The sequence below is a fragment of the Etheostoma spectabile genome, chromosome 8 (genome assembly GCF_008692095.1).
Source record: "Etheostoma spectabile isolate EspeVRDwgs_2016 chromosome 8, UIUC_Espe_1.0, whole genome shotgun sequence".
Classification (NCBI taxonomy): domain Eukaryota; kingdom Metazoa; phylum Chordata; class Actinopteri; order Perciformes; family Percidae; genus Etheostoma; species Etheostoma spectabile.
In genome coordinates, this window is record NC_045740.1 from 23,214,582 (window position 1) to 23,240,437 (window position 25,856).

The window sequence follows — 25,856 nt, forward strand, 5'->3', positions numbered from 1 at the left end:
ATTTGGTGGTTAAGGGCAGGACATCCAGGTTTTACAGTCTAATGAGACAATCTCACCCTCCAATGCTTGATGGTCTCAAGAGAGTTTGGGAGGAGGATCTGCGGGTGGGGATAGCTGTGGAGACGTGGAGAGGAATTGTTGGGTCCTGGTTTAAGACATCGAGGGAAGTTCAGACACAGTTAATCACATATAGGATCCTGCATAGGAGCTACTGGACTCCCTGCAAAATGGCCAGATTGAAATTGAGGGAATCAGATATGTGTTGGCGATGTGATAGGAATAGAGGTACACTTATTCACATGTTGTACGAATGCCAAATGACTTGGAATCTTTGGGAAAATATAATAATATTGCTCAATAAAATATTCAAAATAGAGCTATCACGATGCCCTGCGCTCTGTATATTAGGGATAATAACGGAAGGGGTAAAGTTGACAGCTCAGCAAACTTTATGGTGTAGACTTGCCCTTACCACAGGCTGCAGGATTGTCCTTAGGCATTGGAAAACAAAAAACAACATCCCATTTAATGAATGGCTGGGGGAGATGACCAAGGTTGCTAATTATGAACAGCTGATTTCTAAAATGAATAATAGACAGGAAGTATTTTTGAAAGTATGGGGCCCTTACATTGACACAGTTCTGAACGATTAATCCGTGAAAGACTGAAGCTACCACTTTGTGTTTAAGAGTATGGTTCTGCCTGATCTGAATGATATGTCATGTTTTTGTGGTGTCTGATGTAGAAAAGATATGGATTATGATGGGAGGATGCTGAAAGACTGAAAGAGATGGGCGTTGCTGCCAGGTGGCCATCCGAACTGCTGATGCTTAACCTATGTGTGTGTATATATATGTATCTGTTGAAATGTACCTTTTTTTTTTTTTTTTTTTTTTTTTTTTTTTCTTTTCTTCGATGTAAAGTTGTTGCTGTAACCTGTTGGAAAGGCAATAAAAAGAAAGTTACAAAAAAAAAAGATATACAGAGAGTGTGTGGATTAAATGAAGAACAGGAACAGAAACTACAACACTATCAAGTAGTGCAGGCGTTGTAGAGTCTGACAGCGGCCGGGATGAATGACCTGCGGTACCTCTCCTTCTTACACCGGTGGTGTATCAGTCTGCTGCAGAAGGAGCTGCTCAGGGACCCCACAGTGTCATGTAGGGGGTGCGAGGTGTTGTCCATGATGGATGTCAGCTTGGCTAACATCCTCCTCTCCCCTACTTCCTCTATGGGGTCCAGAGGACAGTCCAGGACAGAGCTCGCTCTCCTGATCAGTCTATTGAGCGTGCTCCTGTCTTGGTCCGAGCTGCCCCCCCTCCAGCAGACCACAGCATAAAGGATGGCAGAGGCCACCACAGAGTCATAGAAAGTCCTGAGGAGAGTCCTGCACACTCCAAAGGACCTGAGTCTCCTCAGCAGATGGAGGCAACTCTGGCACTTTTGTAGAGTGCATTGGTGTTATCAGTCCAGTTCACTTTATTGTTTAGGTGAACACTCAGGAATCTGTAGCTCTCCACTACCTCAATGTCCAATCCCTGGATGCTCACCGGTGAGAAGTGGAATGTTTTCCTTCTGAAGTCGACGATCATCTCCTTTGTCTTGCTGGTGTTGAGCTGAAGCTGGTTGAGCTCACACCAGCTGACAAAGTCCCTGATGACCGACCTGTATTCCAGATCGTTCCCCTCAGAAACACAACCAACAACGGCTGTGTCATCGGAGAACTTCTAGATGTGGCAGTGGGTGGTGTTGTGTGTGTAGTCTGAGGTATAGAGGGTGAAAAGGAAGGGGGAGAGTACCGTACCCTGAGGGGCACCTTTGCTGCAGTGTACCACGTCAGACACACCGTGATGGAGCCTCACATACTGTGGTCTGTTGGTGAGGTAGTCCGTAGTCCATGCAGCCAGGTGTTGGTCCCCTCCGTCACTCTCCATCTTCACTTTGAGCAGCGAAGGCTGGATGGTGTTAAAAGCACTGGAGAAGTCAAAAACATGACTCTCACAGTGCTCCCGCTGTCCTCCAGGTGGAGCAGCGATCTGTGCAGCAGGTAGATTACTGCGTCGTCCACCCCAATCCCAGGCTGGTAAGCAAACTGCAGGGGGTCCAGCTGTGTGCCCACCAGGGGTCGAAGGTGACGCAGGATAATCCTCTCCATGGTCTTCATCAGGTGAGAAGTCAGGGCAACAGGCCTGAAGTGGTTTGGCTCCCTGGGGCGCGGTGACTTTGGTACCGGGACCACACAGGAGGTCTTCCACAGGGCTGGGACCTTCTCCAGGCTCAGGCTCAGCTGGAATAAGTGCCTGAACACACCACAGAGCTGGTCAGCACAGTCCCTGAGGAGACTTGGGCTGATGCCGTCTGGGCCCTGGGCCTTCCTTGCCTTGATCTTCTTCAGTTGACTTCTCACCTGATCATCTGTTATGGAGAAGGGGGTGGAGGATGACTGGGGTGTGGGGATGGTGGGAGGTGAGGGTCTCAGGGAGGGGGAGAGGGGGGTGGTAAACTGATGAGCGGGGAGAGGGGGGACGAGCGGGCTGGTGGGTTCATTGTTGATGCGGGTCGTTGAAGGTGGCAGGCTGAGGAGGGGAGGTGTGAAAGAGGGGGCTGGGGGGTGTGAAGATGGAGGCGAGGAGGCAGAGTCAATGATGCTAGACGTCATGTCTACATCATATCTGTTAAGGTTACAGGCTACAATGTTATTTTAATTTAGTTTGTGTTTAATTAAGCAGATATAGACTAGATACTTTGGAAATGAGAATGTTCTCCCAGGGAGAATGAGAGCATCAGTCGTTTGATATGTAATTGATTCAATTTGGATGGATATGATGTAGGCCATTTTGGCTAATCTATCTTTTTATTCTGGAGTGCGACATGTATTGCAATAGCATTTTAATGTGCATTTATGAGTTAAAAAATAAATGGCATTATTAACCAAATCTAATCATTCTCTGTAAAGAAATATGTGTGTGTGTGTGTGTGTGTGTGTGTGTGTGTGTGTGTGTGTGTGTGTGTACTGGATTAGATAATCAATAATGTTTTTTGCAATACGTGTGCAAGCTTGTTTAAATCCTTACCCTCCCTGTTGACACATGATGAGCTAGTATTGACAGGTTACATCACTATGGGACAGTTGAAAAGTACAAAATACCCAAAGACAGGATGAGAAACAGGTTGTGAAACAGGTCATGTAAGAAGTCATGTAAGAGTTACATGAATCATAGGTACGCGCCTCAGTGTTTTCCACAGGTTGGTGGTGGGTGGGGTAAGGTCGTCATACTGCCCAATACTAGAGCTCCTTCTATACGTGCTAGATTGTAGTGCCTTTAAGGGTATTTCTGTATTTTCTGTATTTTTCCCATGCATTACATAGTATATATGATATTATTATTATTACTCATGAATTAATATATTAAGCATTCTTTATTTTTTCCAACTAAAAGTCCAAACCTCAAAATGATTGAAAATTAATAAAAATGTAAATAAGTTAATTCTCATATTTCAGAAGCTGGAACTGAAATGTTTGGCATCTTTTTGCCTAATTGCTTAATCCGTTGTGTTTCAGCTTTATTTACTGTTGGGTATTTTTATTTGGAAAAAAACATATTTGTAAGCTGTTAGTATGTTTTGTATGTAAACGTCTTAATTTGTAAAGTAACTCAAGCTGTCAAATAATTGAAGTAGAGTTCAAAAGTACTACATTTTCCTCTGAATGAGCACAAGTAGAAATATTATGATTTGATTTAAGCTCTGTTTGGAGTTGATGAACAGGTGGGATGGCTATCCAGGTGGAAGGTGATCTGGCATCTTGTGGCGGGGGACTGGTGCAGGCTGGCAGGTTATGGCAGGTGGCAGGCCTCAGCTCAGGTTCTGGCAGGTACTGGAGGTGGAAGAGACAACGGGTGAGAATATTTTTAGCGCAATCGCCTGGAGTTTCCACATAGAGAGCAGAAAAATCTGGTGATGAGTGAGTGGAGAGCCGGTGTTCTGATACTGAGCTTGATGGTTGATAAGAGTCAGGTGTGCCATGTAAAGATTGCTGAGTCAAGCACCTGCTGAGACGCATGCGAACAGACACACACAAACACACACACATACACACAGACACACACACAGACACGCACACACACAAAGAGGAGGGGACAGGAAAAGACAGGCAGGGAAACAAACAGGAAACTGGGGAAGTCTAGAGGTCACAAAAACAGTTGTCTAGAACTCATTGATTTCTTTCACTTTTGACAAGCCATGCCATTAGCTAAATTTGCTTGTTTAAAACTAATTTAGCAATATATAAACTGAGTATAGTGTTTATAGTGGACAATTCAAACCAGACTGTTTCAACTGTGCCTCTAAAAGTGTGTGACCTGTTTCTGTTGGATGTTCCCATTCACCTTTAATACAGAGGAGCAAGGTACACAACCAGGAGGGGCCGGACTAGGAACTGAGCTACACTTTGATAGCAAGTCATTCAGCTTTCCTCTTCAGATTAGCCACATCCATTTAATCATGTTTGCCTCTATCATCCTGCTATGTCTCTGTGTTGTTTTTCTCAATCTTCTACTCAAATCCCGGAGGCCTAAGAACTTTCCACCAGGACCCCCTATTCTGCCGATACTAGGGAACATTTTGAACCTGAGCCTAGAGAACCCGCTGAAGGACTTTGAGAGGGTAAGAACAAACATTAGAATGAATGACGTGTTGCTCTTCCAATACCTGAAATTAGTAGCTACTTAAAATGCATCTACTATGGTTGAATATTTACACTTGTGGCAACTCTGCTGCTGTTCTTAAAAATACTAGTTTCAAAACTACTGTGGCACTGCACACATAAACACATGGAAAAATAACTAAAATCTTTGCACATACAATATGCTTCTGTGGGTAAAGGTTACTCACAGCAGGTTGTCTGTACAAAGTTGACTGCTTGTGCACTTGGACTATAGCCAAGCCATACAGTACAGTTATGGGGTTACTGTAGCAACAATTTTCCAAACGTGTAGAGAACAACTGTATGTGTAGACAAATCTGTAGATGCATACATGGATATTATTGGCTGAAAAGTCAATAAGACCTTTGGCAACACGGTCACTGACATTTCAACGCTTATCGGTCAACCTTTTCACCATGACTGGAAAAAAATAACAAGAAATATGAGCCCAATCAGCCCCATGGTGGCACTGTAGTTAACGCCCAAAATGCCTCACCTTTTACACTGTAAGTGCGTTTTACTGGAATTTTCTCACACATATCCAGCTCACTCTATTCTACAGAAAAAAAAACTATCTTGGACCGTAAAAGTCCCGCTATGATTATTTCTTTTGCTGATTTGCATTATGGAAAAACTGAAATATGAAACAACTTTAAACTGTACAGACTCACAAATCTCAATACATATTTAGAGAGGCTTTTATACAAACCGGATAAGGCACACGCGGACTGACATGCAGGGTAACATTCTATAATAACTTGCCAATGAATTATAAATTGATGGCTTAGTAAGCTTAAGTTAATAGTTATTTTACTGTAAACTAACAATCAAATGATCATTATTAAAGTTGATTATTTATTATATAATGCTATATTTTGTTATTTTAACAGTTTATTGTTGCCTAAATCACAACATCTTATATATTATATTAAGTATTTGTTAATGATTAAGAAATTGTTCACAACATGATTTGGATGGCTATTGGAAAGTTGCATTTGATGAATAGTATACCTTGGTAACAGTTAATTAAGACTATGTAAATCATTTATGAAGATTGAGATGGCAATTATCAGTGCACAAATAATCATCTCTTGTGTAGATTGCCAAAAAAAGATTCAATGGGGCTAAATTATTCATTGTTAGCTATATATTATGAGCATTAGTTAATTTTATAATAGCATCCAAATAATGTTTTAGATGGTTTATAAAACCATTATTAAACATTGACAAAATATTAACTATTTATGTTATACTAAACTAATAATGACACAACATAAATTATAACCTTACTAATAATTAGTAAACATTAATCATTATATCATAACAATAAAATAACAAAAGATTCCTAAACTATCAATTTACCATTTATTAACGATGGTTATTATAAAGTGTTACCAGATTCAGTTGCACAACTCTGCACACACATTTGCAAATGGTTTTGCTACAAAAATGGGACTATATACAGGCCATACACATTGGGTGTTGTCTGACATACACATCAGTAGAATACATGTGAAGTATACATTTATCTCCACTGCTGACATCTCAATACAATTTAGGTAAAAGGGGTTTTATTCATTAAGCACTTTTTATAGTACCTATAGACACTTTACAATAAAACCAGCACATTAAATACCGTAAAAAAAGAGTGAATCAGTGACACCAGCAAATAACATTAGATTAAGTGTGATATCATTTTAGGATGAAGGTTTATCAAAAGAGGTATATTTTGATAAGTGATTTGAAGATGTATGGACAGAAACTTCCAGAGGGAGGGGGCTACAATGGTGAAAATTCTGTCAACCCAGGTACGCTGCTTGGTCCTTGTGGTGTGGAGAGGGGGTTTCTGTTGGAAGAGCGGAGGTTATAGGGGAGATTGTGGCGGTGGAACAGGTCAGTGAGGTAGAAAGGAGCCCAATTCCAGAGGGCTTTGTGGATGAGGAGGAGGACTTTTAACTGAATGAGTTGGAGTACAGAAAACCAATGGAGGTCGGGGGTGAAGTGGTCACAGGAGTGGGTAAGGAGGAGGGCAGCAGAGTTTTTGATGTACTGAAGTGCCTTTAAGGCGTTTGCTGATTAATCGTAGAGGATGCTGTTGCAGTTTTTTTGTGGTGCAAGAAGGCAGTTCAGGTGATTGATTATTTGATGTGATTTTCAAAAGTGAGTTCGCTATCGGAAATTACTCTGAGGTAAGGGATGTGAGGGGATGGAGAGAGGGTGGAGTTTTCGACGGGGAGACTAAAGCTTGGGGTGTTTTTTGTGAGGGATTTGAGGTTGATGATAAACATGACAGATTTATTGTATTGACTTTGAGGAAGTTGGCTTGCATCTATGTTCGCGTATTGGTGAGGCAGTCGGTCAGAGCGGAACTGTGGTCATTGATTTGGTGAAAATGTAGATCTGGAAATCATTGGCGTAGCAGTGGTAGTGGAGACCATGTTTTCATTGATATTTCCAAGTGGCAGGATGTAGAGGATGAACCGGAGAGGACCAAGAACAGAACCTTGGGGGATGCCTTGTGACAGAGCAATGGAGGAGAGGCAGTTGTTGATGTAGATGAACTGTTGTCTGTTAAAATAGGAATGGAGCTGTCTCCCACATGTGGCGTTTAATTTCCCCGTTGTTGCATCCCCCAGAGACAGCCAATCGTGTTCCAGCGTGTGACGTGTCTTTTCCCCGTTCTTCTTTTTCTAAACCCAATCCTTCCGTTGTTGTTGCGCGTCCCCCAGAGACCACTGCCATTTCCAGCATGTGCCATTTCATTTCCCCGTTGTTGTGTTCCCCAGTATCCTTGCACATAAACAAAACAAGATGACCGTGTCCGTGTACACAACTCAATTGATTAAAAATAACGTGACCATCTCATCAACTGCCGTGAGGCCATGTTGACAATAAGCATGACAATATTTCTCGTAAAGAGAAAAAAACTTAAAAAAAAAAAACTTTTCCATCCTTTAAACAAAAATCTACCCTAGAAGTCCAGAAGTGGTGGCTTAAGTCCAGTTATCTCAATGCTTGGCATTCATAACCCAAATTTTTCTGCATGGCTACGTATCACAAGCTGTATCTAGTTAAAGCTGCTTCCTTCAGGTCGGAGGTAGTATGGAGTATGTGCAATGCAATCACTTAATTTGCATTTTGTAGTTAACGATAGTTTTATTAACTTAAACTTATTTTCTGGTTTCACTTTTTAATTTTTTTTTTACCAAATTGTCTTTTCTTAAAATTTCTTAGGGTTTTATAATTATTTTGTGTTACTCTTTTTAAATTATTTATATTTTTCTTAAACTGATGGATGAGTCTGCTTTGTCTGTCGTGCTATGCTACTAGCAAAATTTTCCATGTGAGACAATAGAGAGGGAAAGTAATATCCATTTGAAAATATGTAATATATACTGTATATATGTGTATTTTACACACTGACATGTTGTCTTGTTCTCTCCCAGCTGAGGAAGTCTTATGGAAATGTCTACAGTCTGTTCCTTGGTAGCAGACCAGCTGTAATCATCAATGGGATGAAGGCCATGAAGGAGGCCATGGTGACCAAGGGCACTGATTTTGCTGGACGACCCCAAGACCTGTTTGTCAATGACACCCAGAAGAAAGGTAGAACAGTCATGATGTGTTATAAGGCACGGAATGTATTATCAAACTTTGTTAATTAAGAAAGATAGTACATACCGTAGGACAGTAATGTAACATGTACTGTTTGCAGAGATGGGTCAAGTACCATAACTACTATCTATCTTAAAACATATGGTTTTGCACGTTTTTATTGCCATTATTGCTGTATCACAGTAAATGAAAGTGAGCTCAATCCATGGGCACATGCTGCAGCCTGCTGGGAAATAGTGGAAAGGGAACAACCTGCACCTTGGCTGGAAGGGTTCCCTTTGCCATTCTAAGAAAAACAAAGTGTGCACTAAATGATGTATGTCTTTTTATATTGTGTGAAAATCAGTAATTTTGAAGAGAATGGTGTATTATAAGATAAATATGGCAAACATAATTCATGATATGTCTTAATTTCATTTTTATTTCATAACCAATAGTTAAATACAGAAAATACAGATTACCAACACCACATAATTCAAAAGTAGGGAAACAAGCATATGTTTTTATAACCTATGTAAATTGTTGTCATCTGTTTAGCTTGCCTCTGGACCACCTATATCAGATACGGCTACAAGGGTATAGTTAATGAACAGCATTTCTCGATTGCCAGAGTAACTCGCTGAGCAAATTAAAATTGTGCTCTCGTGAGAACTTAGCCCTTCCTGTTTCAATTGAGTCTGTCAGACCTGGATTACAGTATATGAACTGTGTATGACCCTGAGCATGCCTTCTTTCAAACCCTGTGCCTCACTGTTGCATCAAAGACTCTGATTCCCAGCAATCAAGTCAAGAGTGCCGTAGAAGTTAGTGCTTGTCTGTTTTCCTACTTACAAAAAAGGTAATTAACAACAACAGTGCCAGTCATTACCCCTGCTGGACACTGAATACCTAGTCATGCCCTTTAGTCTGACATCCCCGCCATGTTCCAAGCTCTGATATTGCTGTGTATTCGTCCACCATGTCCAAGTCCTAAGAGGAGCATGTCTACCATGTCCAGTCAGTCTTACTGGAGAACTCTTTCTTCATCAAGGCTGACAAGTGTGAGTTCTACGCCTCATCTCCTTTCTGGGTTATATCGTGGCTCAATGTAATGTGCAGGCAAACCTGGCTAAGGTATTGGCAGTCACCTCCTGGCCAGTTCCAGGTGCTTTTGTTGCAAAATCATAAAATATGCAACAATTATTTTTTTCTGTAACTACTTTTCTCTCAACTTGCAACAAGCATCCCATCCGTAGGACTCGCATCACCTCCGCAGTCTGGCGGGCTTCAGGTCAAGAATAACTTACTATGGACAATGACTATGAATGGACTTAACTGATTTGAATCTTGTGTTGAATCCCTCATAGAGCTGTCTCCGGTTTGAAAGTTAAAAAAGAATATGCTGTGAAGAGTTAATAAAAAAAACAGGTTGGAAAATACATACGCTCTTGAATAGAACAGCATGCTCACACTGGACTGTGATACTTTAAAAAGATTTGACATTATATGACATGTAAGCTAATACTGTGTGCCCTTTGTGTCACTATACTATACCTAGGAGTGATTCTGGCACAGTATGGCTCTAGTTGGAGGGATCATCGTCGCTTTGCTCTGACAACCTTGAGGAACTTTGGTATGGGGAAGAATTCCATGGAGGAGAGGATTCATGGAGAGATAGATTACACCATTGACACATTGGAAAAGAGCATTGGTATGTCATCTGAGGGTCCAGCAATCTTCATGTGGATGGGAGGGTTAACTTTAATCAGGGAAATCTGAGCAGTATAAATACTCTAATATAAAAAGGCCCACCTTGATTGGTCATACATTTTCATACTATAAATTAGTTGCATTGTGCTATGTTTAATTTTCTTTTGTATTCTTGTGCAATGCAATGTTATACTTTGTGTCAACATCCTTCTGCTCATTGTCTGTTGTTTGTTTGTTTGTTGTGTGTTCACTTGTGGGTTTGGTTGTTTTGCTTTTATTGTAGAAAATGCTGCTGTAATAAGGGCATTTCCCCGCTGTGGGATGAATAAAGTATAATCTAATCTAATCTAATTATGTCTTTACAGGCAATACCTTGAATCCTCAAGTATTGTTTCATAATGCGGCCTCCAACATCATCTGCCAGGTTCTGTTTGGTACACGCTACGAGTATGATGATGAGTTCATCAAAGTTATTGTTCATTGCTTTACTGAGAATGCCAAAATATCCAATGGACCATGGGCTATGGTGAGTCAAAACATGTTTTTGCCTTACAACCTGGCTTAGAAATATCAACAAGATTAACGTTCAAATTCACAAAAGAACTGCAAAAATTAGACAAAGACACTGTAAAATTCTTGAAGCACCCCAAAGAGTAAAATGCATGCAAGGCCCAATTTTATTAGTCACGCGTATGTACAAATATATGTATATATACAGTATTTATGTATACATACATACATACATGTAAATGTAAATGTGCTGTATTTATATAGCGCTTTTCTAGTCTTAACAACTTCTCAAAGCGCTTTTTACATCATACAGGATACATTCACCATTCACACACATTCATACACTGTGGCCGAGGCTGCCATACAAGGTGCCACCTGCTCATCAGATAAACACTCACACACATTCACACACCGATGCGCAGTACCGGGGGCAACTCGGGGTTCAGTGTCTTGCTCAAGGACACTTCGACATGGTAGGCAACCGCTCTACCACTGAGCCACAGCCGCCCCATACATACAGACATACAGACCAGACATACATACATACATATATATATATATATATATATATATATATATATATATATATATAATATACATTGTACATATTTCCTAACCTCAACAGGGAGAAAAGGCTGTTTGCCAGGTGGCTTTGGTCTTTAATGATTCTCCTAGCCTTTTCTTGCAACTTCTGGTGTAAATATTTATTTGGCAGGGTAGGGCACCACTGATTGTGCGTTCAGCCAAACAAAACAGTCTTTGCAGCGCTCTCTTGCTTGGTGCCATGTTCATGCAAGGCAGTGATGTTTTCCCATCAGAACGTTCTCATTGATGGAGAGGTACAAATGCTCAGTATTTAAGGGGGTACCCAAAATTTCTTAAACAATCTGTGCTTTGCCTTTTTCACCACTGAGTCAGTATGCAGCACCCAAGTCAGACCCTTTGTAATGCGGACACCAAGGTACTTGAAGCTGTTCACCCTCTCCACCTAATACCTGTTGGTATTGAGGGGGACCAAGTTCCTTTCCAGCTTCTTCCTACCGCGACCATTTTTTTGATCTATCTGAAATTCTTAAGTAGGTTGTTGTCCTGACACCAGCAGGTCTGGTCCTCTACATCTTTCAGGTAGCCTTTTGCATTAATCAGGCCCATCACAGTTGTGAAATTAATAAACTTGATGATGGTGTTTGAGTCGAAAGTGGCTTCCCGGTTGTGTGCAAACAGGAAGTACAGCAGGGGAACACAGACTTAAAACACACTCATGGGGTGCTCCGGTGTTAAGGATTCATGAATATTGCCAATGAATGCCAATTAATATTTATGCATTGAAATTATGTATCTAAATTTTTGGCCTCCTGAATTTTCAACACCTTCTATTTTTCCAAATGTACAAATTCAGAATCAAAATATAATTTATAAAATTCAACTAATATATTTTCAACTTATTCAAATTCAAATAGGCACAATTCAGCTGCAAAATGTATGTATGTATGTATAAGATTCAGTGTTTACATCTCTTTAGGAAAAGCAATCCACGCTCCACCTCTTTCCCCATTTTTGGATTAGCCGAGAGTTAGGCAGCGTAACCCACTGCCAACAGGAGTCCCCCACTTGGAGCTTTATATTGGCTCTTCAGAAACCTATGGCTGACGTTATGGAAACGTCTTGATTATTTTATACAGGCTATGGATTTAAATGAATTAATAAATGTATCTTCTTTTACAGCTCTATGACTCCTTTCCCATTATCCGTGGCCTACCGCTGCCCTTTGCCAAGGCTTTTAAAAATGTTGAGGTATGTTAATTGGATCTAAAGATTTAATGTAAACATCCATATTAAATCATGGGAAAAGTTTAAATTGCATTAAAAAAATTGAATTAAGGATTAAACATAAAACAACGAAAATCATTAATGGTACAATGGATGTTTTTACTAAACACACACATATCCAATGACAACATTTAAAAAATAGCAAGCATTTTGACAATGGAATGGGAAAAAATTGAAATGAATACAAATTATGAATGTTGAACTTGTGTGTTTTTCAGACTTGTCAGAATCTTACAATCCGTTTGATGAAAGAGCACAAGGAGACCCGAGTCCCTGGAGAGCCTCGAGACTTTGTCGACTGCTATCTGGATGAAATGGATAAGGTGTGTGCGTGCATACTTGTGTGTGTGGTGTGTTGAGAGTTCAGCTCACCACCAAATATACACACGTGTCTACAAGCGTGTGTATTTTTCATGCCCCATAGTGTGTATTTGTGTGTATCAGGAAGGAATGATTGCATTCAAATGTCTGTTTGTATTAAAACAATCATTCTCCGTTTTTTAAGAGAGGTGATGATGGTTCTTCCTTTGAAGAAGAACAACTGAGGATGTACACTCTAGATCTTCACTTTGCTGGGACAGACACCACCTCCAACACCCTGCTTACTGGTTTCCTCTACCTTATGACCTACCCACACATACAAGGTAGCACAGGCATCTATTCATTTCATGCTCTTGAATATTTTGTATGAAAGTCATGCAAAAAAAGGCAGTGACAAGACGCAATACCAACCAGTAATACACTTCACTTTTGCTGCAAATATGGACAAAGCTCTTCAGTTATAAAAGCACAGTATTGTTTAAATCACAGCAACAGCTCAGGTGCACCATATTTCTGCAGTAAAGGCACAGTTAAGCACAAATGCGTCCCCTCTGAAATAGTTAATTAAATTGCTCGCTAATCACAATAATGCACTATGCTGTACAAATGAATTGTTGTATGTAAATATGTTCTGGAGGCTCCGCTTTCTAGCCATTCAAGGAATCAGCAGCAACCAGACCTCCCCTGGTCCCAGTGCCCGAGGCAGAATGTGTGCCAGCTCCACGAGCCTCCATTATGGAAGCTTCGTATCATGGGCTGAACATTTGATTCCTTACTTTATACACGGACCTGAGCAAATGTTCACATCCGAAAATAACCCTTGAGAACCTGTTGCTTCCAGATGGGACTAAGCTATTTAACCCTTGTGTTGTCTTTCTGTCAAAATTGAACATCAACAATTTAGTTGACGCTTTTTATCGATTTAAAAAGAAATCTTTTTCTGACATTTTTGTCCCTTTTTTCAACACTTTTGACGCTTTTTTCGACGTTTTCAACCCTAACACTGGCTTATTAACTTTAGTTTTACAGTTATTTTGTGGAATTTATGATCAATAAACCTCAGTTTTAGGAAATTATACCTAATGTTTGAGTTAGAAAAGCAGAATTTGAGAATTCTTTTGACTAAAATTAAAGGAATGCATGTTGATGGATGGACTGGAATATGTCAACTTTTACTCAATACTATTTGGAAACCACTTCATTTTTGTTTTTTCAAATGCTATAAAATTGAATAAGAGTTACCCATCAAAATCACCCAAAGAGCGTTGTGTGGACTCAATCATGTTATTTTGGGTAATTACAATTGGGTAGTTAAAAAGAACATTGATATAGGAAAAACGGGTCAATTTGACCAGAGGACAACATGAGGGTTAAATTCCAGATATTAGTACACCATCTAAAGCTGGAGTAGGTTGTCTGGTGGCTGATGCCTATTTGAACTCTCGTACCACAATGCACACACAATGGCTGCACTGAATGAAAGATGTGCACTTAACAAGATAGCTACAGTGATTCAGCCTTTTCATCTCTACATGATAAGACGACCCAATGTGTATCTAAATACAGTGACTATGACGTGGTTCAGGGACAATGCATTTGACTATGTAACAATTCAGTTTGATTCGTTGCAGCCCAATGACAGACTCCTATGACATGATAGCCAAAGAGTCTTATGGAACTTTTTTGCTAGGGGGACGACGGACAAGCCTTGTGGACCCTAACTCAAAAGCACACCAAAAAATGACTTTATTTCAGTAACAAGAGAAAATGTATTTTTTTATTTCTACAACGGAATCCAGGTTTACCATTCACCAACGCCCAGTCATGTTGTCCATCGTATCATCGTCTTCCCATTTCAATTATATCGCAAATTCTTGTTATCTCTCTGCTGTATCCGTCAGAGCGTTGTCAGCAGGAGATCGATGAGGTGTTGGAAGGGAAGGATCGGGCCAGTTTTGACGACAGACACAACATGCCTTACATGCAGGTAAATCATCAGGCATGTTTGACTTAATAATTTCACTTTTGTTTTATGTGTAAACATGGGTCTAAGTGTTAGGTAGGGGATCATTCGCAAATGTGTTAAAGTCAAACAATAAATCTGGTGAGATAATCTGTTTAGGTTGGGCTCCTTGGGGTAAATCAGTTATAATCACTGCCTTTAAACCACATTTATCATGATCTTGTTTGCCTGGTTGACAACACATTGCTGGCAGGTTCCCATGTTGCAAGTTTATTGGTCTACTTTTACACAAAAGCAATGTTTTTCATCTGCCCCAAGTCCCATAACACATAAGAACATGTTTAAATCTCTCTTGATCCAGGCGGTGATCCATGAAGTGCAGAGGATAGCCAACACTGTTCCACTCAGCGTCCCTCACTGTACTACTAAAGACACAGAGCTCATGGGATATTCCATTCCCAGGGTAAGAAGCACCTGGTAAAGTGAAAACTATAGGGAAATCACTGTACTGGATCAGCAGTAAGTGTAAGAAAAAAGTTTAGTGTCTCTCAATGTTGGGAACAGATTTCCTAGTCAGGATCAAGGAAATACATAACTAGGATAAGCCCCTCCCCTACTGCTATCTTTGTGTCAAAACACCTTTGCTACAGGAAACAACTAGAACAACCCAAAATAGCAATTTGACGCTAAACCGGCAGGTTTTGATGAAATTTTGAATCGTGAAATACGGCAGACCTGTTTTTTTTTAAGTGAACGATGGTAAAGTTTTATAAAGAATATGTTTACGGCATTTAGCCTTCTATCTAACTGGGATATTTTGGGACCGTTTGGGTGGTGAAGGCTATGGACAAAGTACACACAGCGATACACTGGTAAGAGCAAATTATGTTTAACCATGCATCTAGCTAATATACTCACGTTAGTACTCTGAACTACGTTACTACTTACATCATTTAATATTTGATGTGCCTTTTTCTTTTGTGGATTATAATTCAATTCAATTTTATTTATAGTATCAATTCATAACAAGCGTTATCTCAAGACACTTTACAGATAGAGGAGGTCTAGACCACACTCCAGAATTTACAAGGACCCAACTGTTCTAGTAGTTTCCTCCAGAGCAAGCAACAGTGCGACAGTGGCGAGGAAAAACTTCCTTTTAGGCAGAAACCTCGCTCAGACCCAGGCTCTTGGTAGGCGGTGTCTGACGGGCCGGTTGGGGTTAGAATTATAAGCATTCAACAAGACCAAGTTCCTTCCCGAGACTATTATGCAGAGCCACTGCTGCTGCGTGTGATTGGTTTTAGGAAATGCAAACAACCAAGAGAGTTTTTTTCCCGCCTATTCCAGAATGTATGTGTGGTGTAGCCAGACCTTACTCCAGAATAGATCTTCCAATGCATCGTCACTACAGATTTTCCAAACAGATATACTGTTTGTACCTTACTTTAATATTGGTAGGAAAATTGTCTTACTTGGTTTACTTAAATAAATCCTCTAACAAATGTTTTTTGCCTTCCTCTGTGCCCTTTGCTCTTTTGCTTCATTTTCTCCACAGGGCACACTGATCATCCCTAACCTGACCTCAGTGCTGAATGAGGAGGGACAATGGAAATCCCCCAATGAATTCAACCCTGAAAACTTCCTCAATGACCAGGGAGAGTTCGTTAAACCAGAGGCCTTCATGCCTTTCTCTGCAGGTATGAGCACATGACCAAAAACACTCATTATGTATCACACCTTCGGTGGCATGCAGACAGAGGGGGTTTAATCCAACCATTGTTCAGTTAGGAGACTAGTTTAAGTGAACAATTATTTAATTAACACATACACAATAGATTAGATTGGCGATTAGACCCCATTGTGACGGCATCATGTTTTAAAGGGCTTAGAGAAGCCATGAGTAGTGTAAGGTACCCTTGATGGAGTCTAGTGGAGATGGAAAGTAACAGAATACATTTACTCATGCTACTGTATTGAGGAGTTTTGTTGTGTATTTTGTATTTTTCAAGTAGTTTTTAAAATATCAATTTTTTTGTGATTAGAATGTAATCAAAAGGGGAAAATGTAACGGGAAAATTAGATTTCAGCATGATTTCATGTGTCCTTCTATAATATGCATGTGTTGATTATTCATATAATTATTCACAATGCTTTGCAGGGTGTATAACTTGTAAATCTCTCTTTGTGTGTCCTCCCTGAAGGAGAGGACAACTGTTTGTCTTTGCACTTTTCCTCCAAGGACAAATGCCACAAAGTCTAACAGAAACAATTGTCCAGAGCTAAGTTTATCATAGCAGGTCCCAGGTCGAGACCATAGCCTTTCTAAAGACACTAAAAGTTGTTCTTTTCCAGCTAAGACAGAATGACCGGTAGAGAACTTTGAAACACAAAGGGCAGATTCAAAAAGACGTAACAGCTCCAAGTCTGCCTGGGAAGATTAATTGTTATACTAAGATTAGACTGTTTTCCATGCAAGGTATTTTTCTTCTCTAGTGGAAACAGGATATAAGACGGGGATGCTACTGTTTTAATTTCAAGAGACGCTTATCACTCTGTAGCTGATGTGTGCATTGTGAAAACCGTTCTTGTCATTCAATTGTTCCCTGCAGAAAACAATTAAAACTTCACCGAAGACCAAACCTTGATTCAGTTTTGCGGCCTGTCTTTATTTTGTCACACAAACAAATTCCTCTCTTGCTGTACAAGAAACTTCCACGACAGTCTTCGTGATTGAACTTATGCTAAGCTTCATTAGATGACTTTAAAGTCATTTTTTTTTGTGTTCCAGGTCCTCGTATGTGTCTCGGAGAGGGTCTGGCTCGTATGGAGCTCTTCCTCATCATGGTGACCCTGCTGAGGAAGTTTAAGTTCATCTGGCCTGAGGATGCAGGAGAGCCAGACTACACCCCAGTCTATGGGGTCACGCTGACTCCCAAACCTTATCGCATGGAGATCCAACTCAGGGCAACACAGTGAGACTGTCTGCAGACACATGGACTGGAATTTGCTCTTTCCTTATCAGGTGCACTATTCACAGCAGTCCCTATCTAAATGCTAGCTATGACAGCTAACAACACACATAGTGAATTATGCCAGGCGTCTACATCACATCTTTTTAGGTTACAGAGTAAAATGTGCTTTTAATGTACTGTGTGTTCTATTAAGTAGATTTACTAGATACTTTTGACCTGAGACTGTCCTCCCAAGAAGAACAACAGCATCAGTTGATTCAGCAAGTACCCTAAAACAACATGTGTTTACAAGTGACAAAGCCCCCTATCGCCTGTAGAAATTATTATAAGCGCAAAGGAGGATGTCAGGTGGTGTTTTAAAGTGACCAAGTCTCCATTGCATAGGTCCGGGTGAGTGGAATGGTCAACATAACAACAGAGATCCCCTTAATCTTAATAGAACCACGGTGTTTCTGTAGCCTAAACAAAGTATTTATTTTAACCCAAACCATAATGTTTCTCTAAACCAAGATGCTGTTGTGCTTAGATTGAACCAAACCTTAACCATAGCATTGTTAAGTCCTACAAGCGATTTTATTTCCCACCAGTGATTTTTAATTTTTATAAAGAAATAGACAAATGATGTTGGCATGCGTCAAATCAGGAAAACATTTCTGAGTAGTTTGAGTAGGGCTTGGACGAAAAATGTTCTTGCTGTTCATTTTGGAGAACTTGTTGATTCCATGACATGCTTTGATATGTGTCCTTACCACCCGGCCTACCTACGTATTCAAATGACTGTGGACTCAAATAAGGGTCTTTAATAGGGATGATCCGAGTATCCGGCTGAAACGAGTATCCGGTACGGATAAAGCACTTTTGCCGAGTACAAGTATTATACGAGTAATATGAGTCAATATCCGTGCTCGGATTGAATACAACTCCTCAACTGACCGCGCAGCGTTCTGTGATAATCACAGCGCCCCCCCCCACCCCGCCTACACACACGCTCGGCTCTATCACACACACACAGAACACAGAGAAATGCGCTCTCTCTCTCTCTCTCTCTCTCTCTCTCTCTCTCTCTCTCTCTTGTCAGTCAATCGGGTCTGCGGATCTTTTCCCGTTAACGTTTAGGGTTTCTTCGCTTCAGGTTGTTTTTAACTTCGGTTTGTAGTCCTTACATAGTAACCAGTAGATTTCTGGTGAACGTGGGGTTTGTAGTCCTTACTTAGTAACCAGTAGATTTCTGGTAAACATGGGGTTTGTAGTCCTTACATAGTAACCAGTAGATTTCTGGTAAACGGGGGTTTGTAGTCCTTACATAGTAACCCGTAGATTCTCTGGTGAACGTGGGGTTTGTAGTCCTTACATCGTAACCAGTAGATTTCTGGTGAAAGTGGGGTTGTAGTCCTTACATAGTAACCAGTAGATTTCTGGTGAACGTGGGTTTCAGACATGCTGCTTGGTTTAAATGCAACTCCCGTTGCGTCTCTGCCATCGGAGATTTTTTTTTAAAATGCCCCCCCCCCGCCCCTTGCCCCCCTCTCTCTCTTTCTCTCTCTCTCTCTGTGGGCTCTCTCTTACCCCACACACACCACACACACACACCCCACATACACACACACACACACACACACACACACACATATACCTGGTGTGGAAATAAAAAAAATAAAAAGAACCAAAAACAAAAAAAATCACACTGATCATTAAAAATTAAAAGTTAAAAAAAGAAAGTTATATTGAGTATGAAAACTCTTGTTCATTACATTTACTTCATAATTGCAACTGCATGTGTTGTATTCATTGTTTTCAAAACGTTCTGTATATGGTTTGTTTGTTACCATGCCACCACCATTGATCTGAAGCTCGATGCTGTCATGTAAATAGTTTTCTAATCAGCAATAAATTAACATTTCTGATCAACTCATATCAATGCATGCTTAATAACATACCGGTTAAAGCCCCGCACATTTCAAGAAAACCCGACCCCACTTCCGGTTAAATCGGACCACTTCCGGGTTAGGCCCCACCCAGTCCGAGTACGGATCCGAATACAGATAATTCATGTGGTAAACAGATACAGATACAGATACAGATAATGCTGTACTCGCTCATCCCTAGTCTTTAATATTTTGAGCTTGTAAAATGATGTCCAGCTGTTTAATTATTTTGTACATGTGTGGAAAGGTTTTGTGTACACAGATATAATATGCAAATGTGTCAAATGTTTTGTAGCCTAAGAATTATGTTGTGCATGTGTAAATAAAAATTGTGGAAAGTTTGAGCCACAGACATACAAATTTGTTATCTGTGTGTGCGGCCCTTTAGCTACAGACTAAGCTAAAAGTTACAAGCAAAAAAATTGACCCTGAGCTGACTAGCCAATCAGCACATGGCCCACTGACCATCCAATCAGAGGAGAAGTCAAACTATCCAATCAGGGGAAAAAGGTTCTGTTTGGTTTACTTCATCCATCTGGAACATGTTGGAGTCAACACGGAGGAACAAAAATGACACGCTTTGGTAATTGATTGATTTGGGACTGATATGATGGAGGCCATTCTGGCCAATTCTTCATCTTTTTAATCTGGTGTGCCACATTAACGCAATATCATTTTAAGGAAACACAATTATGAGTTAAAAAATAAACAGCATATCAACCAAATCTTATCAGTCTTTCCATTGTGTCTCTGTGTTGTTTGATATGCTGTACGTTAAACACCAAATGCCAAGAAAAGAAGGAAATACAGCACAATTGCATTATGGAATGACTAGATGATTAGAAATACATCTCTCTGTCACAGTGGCAATGGGGATCATGCACACGGTTACAGGCAGTACGGCTGGCAGAGATGTATGGAGTGCTCCATGTACATTTTCTGTTTTTTTCCAGGGTCAATATAAGAGCGCCAGCACCACCAGGTTCAGCTTAATGGTGTACCTGGTGTAGTATTATTTACCTTCATTTAACCTGGAAAAGACGTCTCATTGAGATTAAAATATGTCTTTTTCAAGAGTGTCCTGGCCAATACAAGCAGCACAAATCGCACAAAAACACTAAAAACAAAATCACTGAATTAGCAAATCCCTACTACAATCCTAAACACATCAGACAAAACATCAACAGCCAATTAACATCCTCTAAAAAGCAACCAATGAGACCAGCTCAATAAGTTTCATGGATTTCTGTAATTTGTTCCAGGTAGAGGGACAGCAAACATCTTTCCCCCAGTTCAGTTCTATTCTTTGGAACAGACAGAAGGAAAAGATCCTGGGCGGAAAGATTGCATGTCCCAACACTGACATAGGTCGGAAGGTAGGCTTGAAGTAGACCTAAAATAGCCTTGTATAAGAAGTTATGCCAGTGTTTAAGTCTCTGTGTTGAGGGTTAGGGTTGGCTTTAACATAGTCTGGGAACCATTCACACACATTTATAGTGTTGCTTAGGCTGCCGTACAAGGCGACACCTGCTCATCAGATAAACATTCAAACACTGATGGTGCCACATCAGGAAAAACTCAGGTTTCAATGTCTTGCCAGAGGACACTTTGTTTTAGGACTGCAGAGCCAGGGAATCAAGCCACCGACCTTCTGATTGGTAAACAACAGCAGCACTGCCACCTGAGACACAGCCACCACCTTGGGAGAACCAGCTCTCAGCAGACCTAACAAAAAAGTGTTAATCCCTCCCTGACAGTAGTCACTTGCTGAGCCTGCTTCCCTCTGGATGGAGGTACAGGCAGATATGCTCACAAATGAGTGTTGGATCACCTGATTTATTCCATTCAGTCAGCTCAGAACACTGCATAGCTATACATATATATATATATATAGATATATAGATATGTCTATCTATAGATAGATATGTCTATAGATATATATATCTATATATCTATATATAGATATATGTGTGTATATAAGGAATTCCAAGCATCTACAGTACAGTAATATGTTATTCTGACTCATTTATTTGTTACCATACAGTATCAGCTTTGATTAATTGTTTGGCATGTAATCAGTGTAAACTGACTATTGCAATATGCCAAAAAAAACACCAGGGATGCTTTTCTTTCAAGTTAATAACTGTATTTTGCCTTGTAACATGAATATGAAGTACCGAATCCATGGCCACTGCGTCAAGGACCATGCCTCTGTATATGGGCGTGCTCTACCAAGTGAGCCACCCAAGCACCCTCAATAACTGGAATCTAGTCAGCCAAGTTCCCACTCAGTGAGACGCTCTGGCAAGTATGGAACCAGGGCTTAAAAAACCTCTGAACACCCACACAGGGGATTTCAGTTAAAGGTTTTGAACACTCACACAGGTGTTTTGAGTTAATCTGTCTGATTGGACCTTTTCCCAAGACTGTGTGGCTATGTATAGACTGATAGATTGACACTTTCCTGAGCCTCCTATTTTTTTTTTCTCAAATCTTTATTGTACAAAAGTTCATGTAAAAAGGTACAAACAGATGCATAGAATACACATTGCAAAACAGGAACAAAAGAAAAGCCAGTACCATAAAAAAATACATATACATTTTATAACACCAGAGCTTCATGACAGCTTTATGACATGTGTCATATAACTCAAGGTCCTAATGGCTTCTTTGTTTTTTTATTGCTGAAATTAATTAATAGTAGATGAAGATTCTAGCTCTAGAGGTCTAATCAGCCATAATAACTGAAACCCACTGTGTGGGTGTTCAGCATTACTGCAGGGTTGTTGAGAATGATAAGCCGCTGTGTGAGCACAAAGGCGTCCCGCCTTCGACAGGTTCTGCCTTCTGACCTACTTACACAGACAGGGGAAAGACATACAGGAAACACAGGGCAAAGGGGACACTAGGGACTGGAAGCTGCCCACAACACACTTCTTCCCATCAGAGCACTCAACCATAGGCGTAATTCCTCTGAATCCCCCAGTGTTGAACCCAAAGTTGCAACACACACAAGAACCATTGACTTACCTTCATTGTCACACGTGTGCAATATTGTTAAAATATAATAAATTATGTCGAACATTTCACCTGTCCTTGGTGTCTAATGTCTTCAATTATTCTTGTGTTTGTCTATTCAACCCTTATCTTGTTTTTATCGCTAATGCACCTTCAGTTAGGGCACTCACAGTTCTGTTGTACGGGTCTCTGTGCAATGCCAAAAAAGGCTTGTCTTATCTTAGGGTTGTCTTCCATGTTGGGAAACAGTCAAGTCATTCTGAGGTGTTACCAAGCTACTCTATATTTTACGTGATCCCTCCACCGTGCTCTGGGTATTCAGAAGGTGCATTTTAATGGAAGGTTGAAAACATTAGGCAGGACTGAAGATAAAGGCCTGTCCAGTATGTGACAACTTGAATACCTTTATTTTATTTAGTAGACATGTGTAGAGAAATGTGTCTTCTACACAAGTCTTTCATCTGGTTAGACTGGTTAATATCAAATGATTTAAGGAACAAGCTGACATTCCTTCACCATTTACTGCTTAGAACTAAATTCATATTTGTATAAGCTTCCTCTGTTGTCTTCCTCTAATTGCTCAAACCAAGGTGTGGTTTGAGGCATACTAAAACCTCAAAAGCTCAAGGCTGTTACATATTGATACATATGCAACTATATGTAGATTGCAGATTTATTCATAAACTAACTCATATTATATTGTTTTTTGTTTATTTTTTAAATATTTTCTCCATGTTTTGAACATGGATTATTGGGTTTTAAATTTTGACTCTACAAGTACCCTACACCAGAACGATTAAATGAAAAAAATATCTATATATATATATTTTTCTTTTACACGCTACCTGCTTTCTAATGTCATCACTCGATGGCACGGTTGGCTTGTTTGCATTTCGCATTTAATTTCAGCAACAAACTTCATGAAAAGTAGGTCGGAACTAAAGGCGCACGTTAAAAATAGCGACGGGATATTTTTACCGTTACACAAAACGCCATTGATTTGGAGCCGAGCTTGGTAAGTTTAGCTAAGTGAAACTGAAATTATTCAAAATAATGTGCAATTGTCATAAGCTGAAACTCAATTATGCTCGGTTTTGCAGCTGAAAGTATTGCTTTTCCAACATGACACGATGTTCGGCTACCGACAGCGGTGACAACAGCTAGCTTGAATGCTAATGAAGCTAACGCTTGCCTGGGGTTGCAGCACATAACGTTACTCTTATAAGAGTAGGCATATCTGCGTGTCCACTGCTGTAGCTACCACTCGAGCATCGAAACTACAGCAATAGAAATCCAGTGAGTCGGACTGGTGTACTGCAGATTTATTGCTGTTTTCTATATATCTACATTGTAAAATATAAATTGTATCATTAGCAGAATAAAAGGCTTAGCTACCTTTAGCGGCTAACGTTAATGTTGTTATCGTCGCCGTGAGTGAATCAACAGAGAAACAAACGAGAAGCCTTGGTCCCTTCTAGAAGGAACTCGCATTTGACTCGATTGTGGTCTCATTGTAAATCTGCTGTGCTGTCTTATGGTTTTCTAGAGCTGTCTTCGTGGACGAGAGGGTCTTTAAATTGCTATAATTCTAATTACTTGTGATGATTAAAGATGACCACAAGGGAGCGCCAAATCCTTACAGGTTGAGTTCAGATTAGTAGGCCTACTCTCTTGAAACACAGGTATTAAAAACATTTCAAAAATCTCACATGTGCTGTGATTATCCAGTAGTTAGTGTGTTTCCACCTCGTAAAATGTGTCAAAATGACACCACAAGTTAGCCTAGAAATCCATATTTTTGACTGTTAATCTCTGGTAAATGTGACCGGTGTTCCGGTTTAACGAGAGTCCATGTTAACTGGCGACCGTCAGCCAAAAGCGTCTGTTGTTGTCGTAGTGACGGCAGCTGTTGAAAACGGGAAGAGAATACGTAGCTGTCCGCGTGAATGCCTTTTTGTTAAGTTGTCATTAAGAAGTAACACATAACGACGTGTACGTTACCTCTCTGATTTGTCTTTGGAGTCTAGCCTGAGGAAACTTGTCCGTCGCGTTAGGAACGTGATTTGCTGTTAAGGAAAACAGGAACACAGCGTTGCTCTTCCTGTTAATGTCTAGAATACGTTTTATTAAATACACCTATTCGTCTTCAGAGCCTGTTTGAGTAAACAAATGTCACGTAGAAAAGTATTTAGCCCTTTTAAAAGTAGAAAAAAAATGAATAATGAGTAACAACTTGGATTCGAACTCGTAACTGCCGTTGTGAGAAAATATATAAGGTTCAACGGCCTTACGCAGCGCGCCATAGCATCATATCTGTTAGGCATGACTTCATATCAACTCAAACGTCACACAACGTCTCTTAAAATGAAGAGGCAGCCAGATCAACTGGTGACCACATCACACAGCGTGCAAATATCTCACAAGTCACTCTTGCTCAGAAATTGTCTTTATTTTGTTTGATTCCCACAAAATACACGCCTTGTTAGTTTGTCAATTGTAAGCACGTTCAAATCCACCTGAAACTCAAATGTCCATCTCTGACAAAACAAATAATAAATAAACATGATTTCACATACACGTGTGTGCAGGATGAATAGTAGCCTACAGTGCAAATGCAGAACAGTTAGCATGGACAGCCATCGGACAGGAGCGCAGGCAACCATACTTTAAAGTCAGTAAGTGGGATAAGGGTTATGAATTTCAACGTTTTTTTTGTAGTTCATTTCCGTCATTTGCAGCTGAGAACTGGAAGGAGTGGTGACCAAATGAGGTGTTAAGTAGCCTATAAGCTCAAGGTTGAAGCTACCAACACAAATAAGCCTATATAATTTATTTTAATGTTAGTAGCTTAAGGCTACAGTTGTCACAACTGGATCTGACTGCCTCCTGTTTTAAAGATATGATGTATGAGATAGCTGAGACTTATTATTTGTTTTGTCAGAGATGGACATTTGAGTTTCAGGTGGATTTGAACGTGCTTACAATTGACAAACATACAAGGCGTGTATTTTGTGGGAATCAAACAAAATAAAGACAATTTCTGAGCAAGAGTGACTTGTGAGATATTTGCACGCTGTGTGATGTGGTCACCAGTTGATCTGGCTGCCTCTTCATTTTAAGAGACGTTGTGTGACGTTTGAGTTGATATGAAGTCATGCCTAACAGATATGCTATGGCGCGCTGCGTAAGGCCGTTGAACCTTATATATTTCTCACAACGGCAGTGTACGAGTTCGAATCCAAGTTTTTACTCATTATTCATTTTTTTTCTACTTTTAAAAGGGCTAACCTAAATACTTTTCTACG

General features: G+C 40.1%; 1 protein-coding gene across 1 annotated transcript; it reads left to right on the forward strand.

Annotated features, from left to right (window-relative positions):
* The first annotated feature begins 4,488 nt into the window (after positions 1–4,488).
* Positions 4,489–18,454, forward strand: LOC116694430 (cytochrome P450 2F2). The gene is made up of 11 exons (XM_032524163.1): positions 4,489–4,665; positions 8,152–8,311; positions 9,858–10,010; positions 10,375–10,535; positions 12,245–12,313; positions 12,568–12,672; positions 12,855–12,993; positions 14,572–14,657; positions 14,995–15,096; positions 16,192–16,333; positions 17,425–18,454. The coding sequence occupies exons 1-11, from the start codon at positions 4,504–4,506 to the stop codon at positions 17,610–17,612; spliced, it is 1,467 nt and encodes a 488-aa protein (XP_032380054.1). The 5' UTR covers positions 4,489–4,503; the 3' UTR covers positions 17,613–18,454.
* Positions 18,455–25,856: the final 7,402 nt, after the last annotated feature.